The 11,358-nt window shown below is 35.0% G+C and overlaps 1 protein-coding gene across 1 annotated transcript; it reads left to right on the top strand.

Annotated features, from left to right (window-relative positions):
* Positions 1-739: 739 nt before the first annotated feature.
* Positions 740-3,661, top strand: l(2)k01209 (uridine-cytidine kinase-like lethal (2) k01209). Its single transcript, XM_081743737.1, has one exon. It carries the CDS (start codon positions 776-778, stop codon positions 2,441-2,443), a length of 1,668 nt encoding a protein of 555 aa, XP_081599863.1. The 5' UTR covers positions 740-775; the 3' UTR covers positions 2,444-3,661.
* Positions 3,662-11,358: the final 7,697 nt, after the last annotated feature.

Below are 11,358 nucleotides of genomic sequence, written 5' to 3' on the forward strand. Positions count from 1 at the left end.
AATCTTTGTGCAATTGAGATATACATGAGGTTTGAATCTTACTGAACTTTTAAAATAAGGATCTATTCATACGAAATTCTAAAATTCGTCAATAAATTAATACCACATAAATGTTTGGAATGCATGTTTATGGCTAATGGTAGGTAAGTAATCAATATATTATGTTATTTAGCAACGTAAGACATACCTATATGCACGGACTGGAATTTCGCAATATTATTTATTACACATTTAGAAGCGTGTTTGGGATTTGTGTGAAATGTACATTTGGGCCTAATTTTAAGGATACAGATACCTTATGAAATTCTGAAAATGCGAATTCCAAACGTAATTTTGGTTTGCAATTATATAAGAATGTTAACATTGAGTTCTATTCTGTTCAGGTTTGCATAATTTGCATTGCGTTGCGATCCGCAAATATTGGGGATAGTTGAGGATATTGGGCTCAGTATTCATGAATCAGATAGATATATACAAAAGATAACTTTTAAATATGATTTGATTGGAAACATGGATTTTATTATTATTACTACTTAAGGCTTTATTCCACATAGGTCTTCGCAAAATTTGTGGATCACAATACAATGAAAAAAATAAAATAAGCAATTATAGCCACTATGACAATAATCGCCAACTAAAATGCAAGTTTTGCGGTACCTTTCGGAAACCTCTATTGTAGAAGGGATTTTTCTAACCGAAGGGATATTTATTGGTTACTGAAAGGGATAATATAGAATGGGAACATTTGAAATAACTGGCAACTGTGAAGAGAAAGATGGCAGGAAAATTTCAGTTTGATCCTCCTAGTTCTGCTAGTTCCGATAGTGATGTGGCTGAGGAAGGGGAAGAACAAGCATTTACTCAGGATGAGGAAGATGAAAAAAGTGGAAATTATTATTCAACACCTGCAACACCACCACAATCTCCACGTCCACCTTCAGCCGGGTCGCAAAAGTCTCCACGGCCGAGACGTCAGAGGACAACGTCCCATTCAGCGCAATCAGCAACGAAAACAGCACGTGAATCTATACTTCACAGCCATTCACGAACAATTTATACTGCAGGACGACCACCATGGTATAATTCTGCAGGACAGCACGTGGAACCTTTTGTTATAGGTATTTGTGGTGGAAGTGCGTCGGGAAAGACAACTGTCGCGGCTAAAATAATAGAAGCTTTAGATATGCCGTGGGTTACATTACTTAGCATGGACTCGTTCTACAAGGTATTGAATGAGAAACAGCATGAGCTGGCCGCCAAAAACGAATATAATTTTGACCATCCAGATGCTTTTGATTTTGAACTACTTAGGAAGACACTTCAACGATTGAAGGATGGTAAGAAAGTTGAAGTTCCTATTTATAATTTTGTGACACATGCACGTGAGAACAGAACGAAGACAATGTATGGTGCGAATGTAATTATATTTGAAGGTATTCTAACTTTTTATCATCCAGAAATACTAAAAATTTTGGATATGAAAATATTTGTTGATACTGATTCTGATATAAGACTTGCCCGACGGTTGAGAAGGGACATTTCTAAGCGTGGGCGTGATCTAGAAGGAGTCCTAAAGCAGTACAATAAGTTTGTGAAGCCTGCTTTTGATTATTACATCGCCCCTTCTATGGTTCACGCTGATATTATTGTGCCACGTGGAGGAGAAAATGAGGTGGCCATTGAGCTGATTGTACATCATGTTCACACGCAGTTGCAGCTTCGAGGATTCAAGTTGCGAGAAGAACTTGCACATTCCTACATCGGTCAGCCATTACCAAGCTCTATATTCGTGTTACCTTCAACTCCTCAGATCAAAGGATTACATACGTTTATTAGGAATAAAGATACACCTCGTGATGAATTCATATTCTATTCTAAACGTCTAATTAGATTAGTGATTGAGTATGCTTTATCACTGCTGCCCTTCAAGGACACAGTAATAGAAACCCCACAAGGTGTGCTGTATAATGGAAAACGAAGCGCCACGGATAAAATGTGTGGTGTTTCAATTCTTCGAGCCGGTGAGACAATGGAACAAGCATTGTGTGATGTATGCAAGGACATAAGGATCGGTAAAATATTGATACAAACAAATTTTACAACTGGTGAGCCAGAGTTGTATTACCTAAGGCTTCCAAAAGATATTAAGGACTACAAAATTATCCTTATGGATGCTACAGTTGCAACCGGAGCTGCAGCAATGATGGCTATTAGGGTGCTTCTTGATCATGATGTTCCAGAGGAAAACATTCTTCTGGTCTCACTTCTTATGGCGGTTTCGGGTGTTCACTCAATCGCGTATGCTTTCCCGAAGGTGAATATAGTTACGTCAGCAGTTGATCCTGAAATCAATGAGAAGTTTTATGTTCTTCCAGGAATAGGAAATTTTGGTGACCGTTATTTTGGAACGGAACCTGCAGGGGAGTGTCTCTACGGACAATGAGTGTGACCCAGATGTAAGAAGCTAGACTTATTAATAGTTTTAGTTCCTTTAAGATTTTACCTGTTACTTGTAGCAAGGGTACCTATAGATAGCTTTACCAGAAACATAGTGCCACTTAGTAGTTCTAGTCACATTATAACTATTATTAACGTGTCACCAAGCGTATGGTGTTGAAGTGATAATCAGCACAGCTAGGTTATTGGCATGAAAGCAAGTATTAAAGGGTAATTTTCAGTTCAGTATTGTGTAGAAGACTGAATTGATATAATGGAAGTTGTTACCTTACATTATTGTTGCGATTTTAAACAATCCTATACATACTATTGTGAATTCTACATCTGCGTGATAGAGTTTAAAATCAGCTTAAATTAGAGTGGTTTATTAGTGAAGTTACCGTGCTGTAGTATTACATGGATCCATAGTATAAGTAGTAGTAGGAACAGGTTAGAAGCCCCGCAGGGGTTGGTTGGGTTCTCTTCTCGAGATAAAATGGGCAAATTGAAGATTTGCCCAAATGTTTCAGTACATTTTACAATCTGTGGATCCGTATAGTAAAACAGCACTTAAGTTACGGTACTATATGTGATATCCATTTGATGGAAGGCTGAAGTAAGTACCAGTAGGTTAGGTTTTGATAACCTACGGGTTACTTCCGTACGTGGTATCCATTTGGTGGTTAGGTTTACTTCTGTATATAATATTTGTTTGATGGAAGGATACTGAGGAAGGTAAAGAGTTAGATTATGGTTGTTAACGCAAGTACTGTCTACGGACTTGGCCTTCCTTTTCATTTTCAAAACTGTTACCACGTACGGAAATTCAATAATGCGAGGTAAACAAAGCTATGTGATCAAGAAACAACAGCAACGAAAGGGTGTTAAACATAGGGGAAAGAGCATGTATTTTCTGTTGTAACATGAATAGAACCAAAGAAGGAAGCACATTTAGTCATTGTGTAACGTATTATGCTTCTAGTGCACTGATTTTCAAGTTAGTATAAGAATTTTTGTGTTACACTACGGGCCGAAATATGAATGTTTCTTTGTCTACCCTTTGAAAAACACGTTGTAGCTAGTAAGTTCGGTGATATGGCTTGTTATCAGTGGTGGAACTTCTGACCCGGTAGTACCTAATCAAATCCTCTTAGAGGTAAATTTTGATTCCATTATCCAGATAAATGACCAGTTTAGGGAGCTGTTACAGTCGAAATGTTAAAAATCAAGCGAGAAGTGGCTGGCTGTTTGCTACATCAAACTAATAGGGAGAAGGCGGATTAATTGTGGAGAGATTAACGACAGCAACATAGGTATAACGTAGTCCTATGTCTTAGCGAAGATGATTCAGTGTGGGTTTGATTGCTACAGTGTAGTTAATTAATATTTCTTTTTTCTTTTCAAGCTGAAATTTCATCATGAATGCAACGTATAACCACGATTTTCATATTGATTTAAGAGGTCTCATCTCAGCGAAATTAAAATACCGCTAATTTTACAGTAATTATGTGAAATCTTCAAATAGATAAAATATAATCGAAATGTGGAACAAGAGCACCCTACACAATATCATTTTACATTAAATACCGTTATCGCAACTCACTTATCTGCTTTCGATTTGGAGCCATTTTGAAAAATCGGCATTTTCTTCGCGTTTCTAAACGGCTGAAAACGGAAAACCACTAGGTGACTTGTGGTAACGGTACCTCACGCAAAATGATATTGTCTAGGGCACTCTTGTTCCACATTTCGATTATCTATTTGAAGATATTACATAATTACTGTGAAATTAGCGGTATTTTTATTTCGCCGGGATGAGGCATCTTAAGATATACGTACATTATATGGTGAAAGACTGTGTATAACTCAGTTCCCTGAATATCTTAAATTACAACTTTTGTAAAATTAAAGGAGATCAACAGAAATCTGAATGAGTTTGGTTTTCGCCATTAAATGAATAAACAAGAAGAAAAGCCACCTACTTCCGTTTCGTGCGGAAATAATTGATTTCTAATATGGAGAATACGCAATGCTGAGTGAAGCATTTGAAATCCAAATCTACCACGTCAGTACTATACATATACTGTATTCTGCATAAAATCGAACTTTTGCTTTTATTGGGTATGCTTGGAATGGAAAATCAGTTGATACACACCGTAGTTCTTGGGCTCAGAAAAAAGTAATGATTAAATTGATCAATGAAGAACTTACGTAATTCAATAAATTAATTTTGTCAGTATGTAGTTCCTAATTGATAATCGTTAAAAGAAATATAATGATAAATCTTTTGATTTTTTCACTTCAGAATCGGCGTGAAATAGATATACTGCAAGGAAATTTTGCCGCTTATTAAACACTCCATGGTCGTACTGCAACTATACTCTCCAGAAAGTAACGATTGAAGGATCAATGCCTTCTTTCCGCAAGAAAGGGTAAACCAGTCGTTTTAGTAGTTCTTCATTTAACGCGCCACCAAGTCATTCCAGGGTCGTATTATTAATTCTTTGTTGCTGAACCAGTATTTGGCAAACAAATCCTTTGAATTTTTCCCTCCCATCCTCCTCTGCCGTGCAGCACGCAGTGTCTTTTAAAATATTCTTTACAATCTCATTCGACTACTTCTGGTTAAAGAACAGTTGCTGGTATTGTAGAGCTTGTTTGAGTTAAAACAAATATCGGTGTCGCCCACTAAAAAGGACAGAAAACACGAGAATGATACAAAAAAAAAAAAGTTGGGTCGATTTTACTGATGTTGAGTGTTTGCATCTTCACAATCTCCTGTTCGTGCTACCTTTCATCTGAAACACAAACGTAGGATATAATATATATTTACCCACTTCATCTGATTCTCCCCGCTGGTTTAGTGACGTGCATGCGCCTTTGGTGCACATGGTCCCAGGTTCGATTCCGAGTGGGAGAGTTTTTTTTCTCATAATTATTCACATTCATTCATCCGTTTCCTTTAGCCTATAGGGCGTAACCGAGGGACATTAAACTAAAAAGGACTCATTTCATATTTTTTTACTTCTGGAATTTTAAGAACTCTCATAGTGGTAGTATTCTTGCGTTTGAATATCAGATTTAAAAAAGAATGAAAACTTCGTGAAAAAAAATTAATGCTTCGTGAGTTTGCTTTGTACTGTCCTTAAGCTGACAATTTTTGAAGAGATAATTATAAGTGTGAAATCTAAAGTATGTGTACTTTAAAAAAAATTATTTAAATAGATCTTTTTCATAAATTATTGTTCAAAGCCTTTGTATTTTAATAAGCAATGCAAATGAATTGTGCTGCCATCTTCGGAGTTCTTTTACGTTTTACGTTTGTGGCCAATCCTTTCGACAATGAGATCTCGGAAACTACAGGCTCTAGAAAGATGACGTTTTCACTGATTGATTGCAAATTTTATGTAGATTGTCCAGTTCTAATTGAATATTAAAAAAAAAAACGAAAGCATCATATCCTACGCATTATACATTCCAACTCAATTGTATATTGGGGTTGCATACCTCTCAGGCGTTTGTTTCATGTCCAGATAATGATGAAAAACGAAGGATAACCATTTCTCCACTCTAATCTTCATTGTTTGGAGTGTTTTGCCCAACGAACACCATATATATCACTGACATAATTAATTGTATGTGTAATGTATTTGCTTATTACATACTGCATGCAAGAAGAGAAAACACTAATCATAGATGAATTAGAAACTTCAACCGGAAGTAGGCTCAAATCTTGCAAACGGGCGAGATATTGAAAAAATAATCGAAAAAATGTCTCGTTTATAGTATCCTTTGCCGATTTTTATCACGACGTCTTTAACTTTCGTCTGTAAAGCGGCATGTACAGATGTTGTGAGGAATGGCAAGGAGATTCATGCTCATATGTGAATCGTGTGCTGTGTAGAGAGCGCAGGTTCAGCTAGTCTATATATTAAAATGCTAGGTTTATATGTTTGTCCGCAATCCTTTCGACAATGAGATCTCGAAAACCACGTGCCGTTTTCACTAGTCGATTCCAAATTTTGTGTAGATTGTCCAATTCTCATTCAAATTTTCAAAAACCGTGTCGTTATTGTTCTATTCATTTTAGGGACTGTTTTGATCCCATAAGATTAACATTGTTGCAGGCCGAAACTACGGTATTAGGCAAGCAGTAGAGAAGTTACGTATGGCGGGTTGATGGACATTGCAGGCGCTTTGCTTAAATCTGAATGGCAAAACCTATTGCTCGCTGGCAACTTCAAAGACCTCAAAAAACTCAATGAGGCGTATTCGGATGAAGATGGATTTATTAGAAAATAATATTTCCACTTGATATCGTGTTACTTCTTTAAATTTGCTACAAACTCACTCCAACGTCTATACATAGCAATTCACTCTCTTTGTGAGTCTCCTATCCTTTACTTGTGTGAGTAAGGAGACATGTACAGTGGGAAGGAGATCCATGGTCATAACAGAACGATCCGTTGTGTAGACAGCGCAGGTTCAGCTAGTTATCCATTAACTTGTATAAGTGAAGGAAATTCTTATTGAATAGAACCAACTATGGACACTGATGACTTTGATTTTAATTCTTGTTTGCGTAAGATAAGTAGGTCAGCGTGTCTTTATAATGATCATTTATGTTGATAGAAATATTTATATAATTGTCGCTATTTGTTCGTACGCGCTTTTGTTAACTATTGTGACTAGTATATTTAAGGTCCACTTTCGAAACGGAACTGCTTAAGATTAGTCGTATAATTAGTGTCTTGGACAAAAGACTCTTAGTGTGCATTTATGATGAAACAATGTGCTTTCCAGGGGTATGAAGTAATTTTTTTTTTTTTTTTTTAAAGAAGGGGGGACGATTAATATGAGATAAATTTTAAAAATGTGTTTAACTTTGTGAGCTTGTATGTTGCAGGATCCATGAAATTGAAGTTCCGCCACTGTTAATAATGTGCAAGGAAATTGAAAGGTTTAGCAACTGAGTGTATATAACGAAAAGTTTAGTAAGGTAGAAATTTAGCTGAACGTGGCAATGAACATTTAGTTTCAAATGTTGAAACTTGCAGTAATTGTTCAAGGAGCAATGTGATTTTTTTTCTTCTGTATCTTAATTGCTTTCCTTATTATTTCACTCCGAACTTCAGTCACGACTTTCATCATTTCCTAATCCGTATATACGAAATAACGCTGATTTATTTTAGGAAGTCTGAAATTTAGCAGTTAATCAAAATATATTGTTAACTGCTTACACTCAAATGAGTGGAAACCACTTTAGCTTACCCCGGTATGATGAACTATACTTTAAAATAAGTACCATCTGACATATTTTATTAAGATTAATTAACACTTTTAATGTGACGTGGAGTCAATCGTTTTTTTTTAATTCCTAGTATTATTTTGCTACCAATCCTGTTGCCTTCGATGGCCAGACACGAAGGAAGAGCTTCGGTTTCACAAAAACTTTTTTTTTTTTTACATCTTATTCAGCTTAGTTCTTTTTCCTTCTAAAATGCTAAAATCAGTAGTAAGTTATTTCAGTTTAGTGATCACGAGATACACTAACTCACAACCTAACAGTATCAATCTAAAAGCAATCTACGATGTTTGAAACGCGTGTTAAATGGTAACTTCAAAGATTGCTTTTAGATTATTACTATTGTGAGTTAATGTATGTAGTGATCATTAAGATCGTAATAACTGATTTTATTGTTTTATTTGGATAAAGAACCAAGTTGAATAAAATGGGAAACAAATGAAAAGCCGAAGCTCTTATTACTTACCGTCTAACGGTCGAGGCAAGAGAATTATTTACCGAAATTATACTAGAGATATAAAAATTCTTTTATGATTTCCGAGTCACATTTAATATAGGCAAATAAGTGTTAATTAATGATGAAGTATAGGTTATTTTTTAATAAAAGTTTCATAGCTTTATTAAGTATATTCATTGTTAAATTTCAGTAATCTCTTGTGTTTCAAGTAGATCACGGAGAACAGAATTTACTACTAAAACAGATCAGAACAATTACTCGGATTTATATACAAGAATGCAGATCTCACTCTATTTTAAGTTTTGAACGTGTGAACATGTACATCGAAATTGAGAGCTGTAGTTTGATGCTCTTGGTCCATTATTGGATTAAGACACATGCTGATATTAGTTTTTTTTTTTTTTTTAAATCTGTGTACATCTTTTTGATCAACTTTGAAAGAAGTGAGGTTAGGAAGAAAATATTTTAGTAAGTAAAGCTTTAATAGAACGATTCGGAAATGGTTAAAGCCAAAAATTGACAACATTTGAAAGATATGTAAAATTTCAACTATTTGAATAGAAAGCTGGATTTTTTTTTTTTTTTTTTTTTTGTTTTGTTTCTTTCTTTCTGTGAAAGACTTCGTTGTTCCAGATTTCAGCAAAATCCTCGACTGTAGAAGTTCTATCTGCTGAGTTGAATTGTTAAATAATAATCATAAAGCAGAGTAAATAACAGGGTTATTGTACTTAACCAAAGATTATCTATCCTTTAATAAAATAAGTACCTCATATGTGTCTACCATATTTTTAAATCGTTATTGTTTCGTAAATGCCAGTAAGAATTACTTAAGTACAAGTATGTTGTTACATAGACACCAAACTTCCATTTCTCACATAAACAGAAAGAATACACTTTTACTGTCTTAGCAACTTAGTATTATATAAATGTTTACGGAAGAAGGGTACAGCAATGCACTAATGTTTGTATATGATCTGAGGTTTAAAATACTCGGAATGCTGGTAATACGTTCAAGTTTAACTTTCATAACAACAGAAAACTTAAGGAGCAGATACATGTGCAAATTAGTTTTATTAATATATAATACTGTATTTTAATTTGTTGTAGATGCCTGTAGAACGAAGCAATGTTTTCTTTATCTAAAAGGGCCATGGTCACATTTTCAATTAGTTATTTGTTACTTTTGAAAGTTCATTTTACGCTAAATTGTAAACTGTTGGTAATAGTGAAAGTTTACCACATTTCCTTTATGCATTTTGTAATACTCGAGTTGTGTTGTATATCAGATATTATTATATCATGAGTGTGAGTGAAACTGTTTTGAGAGTATATTTTTGATATTGTTTAGGTTTGTTTCCAACCCGTATTTTTCTTAATATACTCCTTAGCCAGTTAGTGAAATTGATATTTAATCATAGTATGTTTACATAGTAAATTGGCAATAGTCAATGTGAGCTAGTTCAAATTTCTAGTCTGGTTTCGGCGTTATTTGGTAATTTCAAAATGTAACATGAAGACAGAGCATTGCATATGGTTCTGTATATTATATTTTAATACGGTATATCATAGGCATTAGTTTAGTAGCTTAAAAAAGAAGTGCCGAATTCTGTGATGCAATGATTTTATCTGCATCATATATATAGCATAGAAAATTTATAAATTATGTTGAAAATAGTAACAGTAATATATAGAGAAGAATGTATTACGATAAATGTATTCGGAATGTTCAGGAAAATTCATATTGTTTTTATCTTTTGAATATGGTGAAGAGTATGATTTTGTCGGACTTAAAATTACACTATTTTGAAGATAAAGAAAAACATATTCATCCGGGAGTTCACAAATTTTGTCAAGGGTGCAAGCAGGTTGTTGTCTTGGCATTTTTAATGAATCACGCTATCGAAACGAGAAGAATTAATGTTCCATGTAATGATTTATGTTAGCGTTAAATATATCTTTTGGTTTTTATATGTATATATACATTAAGCACACGGGACAAAAAATTAGCCCTCTCTCTAAAGTTAATATAGATCCGTTTTTATCGTTATTGATGTCGTTTAACTGGTAATATTTGACTCAGTGACCCATCACTGCTATTGGAGTTCACTGGAGTGAGTGTGCCAGTCGATTGTACAGAAAGAACTCGTAAATGGGTCGAAGCAAAGATATGACAGTGGGAAAAAAAGGAGCCACTGTTTGGTTATGCCCAAGGGCACAAAGTAATTGAAGTTGCTCGATTTGTTAATGTAACAAATTGGATTGTCTAACGTCTCTGCAAGGGATTGCGCAGGACGTGTGTGGTCGTAAACTGATCCGAACGATGAACTTCACATTTGCTCCAAGAAATTCGTTCTGAAAGCCAACAGGAATTGCTGCAGTCTCCGTGAAATACAGTCTATCACAATAAATTTTCCAAGGAACACTGAATGGAATTTCATGTAACGAACGTTTTAATTCGAGTATCTGGAAAAGAGGTACTTTACATTATGATGTACGTAAAACACTGCACACTGCGGTGTGACATCTTTAATGGGTGAAGAACACAAAAAACATTGGACTGGAAATTTGTAGAGTGGTCTGGCCAGTTGTTTTTGTGTATTCTGTTGATACAAAGCATCGAGTACACTGAAAATCAAATAAAACATGTCATCCGCAGTATGTGGTTGAAGCTGTATCAGGTTCTGTGATGGTATGGGGTGTTTTCCGTACGATAACTTAGGCCCACTCATACAGTAAATGAACATAAACCAGCATGTCTATTTGGACATTCTAATTGACCAGGTGTTTCGATTTTTCAAACATCTGCACGATGAACATATTGTGAACCTCCCAAGATGATAACTTCCGTGCTTACAGAGCTCCAAGCGTTTGTACATGGTTCCCGGTCGCAACTAGTGTGACACATAAATTCCCCAGAGCTAAACCCAATTGTAAACTTATAACGAATGAACTCGCATCCCGTTGAACATACCTATAACATTCATGGAATCACTTTCAAACAGAATCTAGGCCAGAGGTGGTGTTACCTGGTACTAGGTAAGTTCTATAGGTTAGCCGGTTCTTACTAATTTTTTGTCAAATGTGGTTAATTACATCTTGCTCAGGTCTGTTTATAGCAAAATCTTATTTAGATGAATACTAGCAAAATTATATAGTTGTG

This window comes from Thermobia domestica, chromosome 2 (assembly GCF_964235325.1).
Source record: "Thermobia domestica chromosome 2, izTheDome1.hap1.1, whole genome shotgun sequence".
In the NCBI taxonomy this organism is placed as follows: Eukaryota; Metazoa; Arthropoda; class Insecta; order Zygentoma; family Lepismatidae; genus Thermobia; species Thermobia domestica.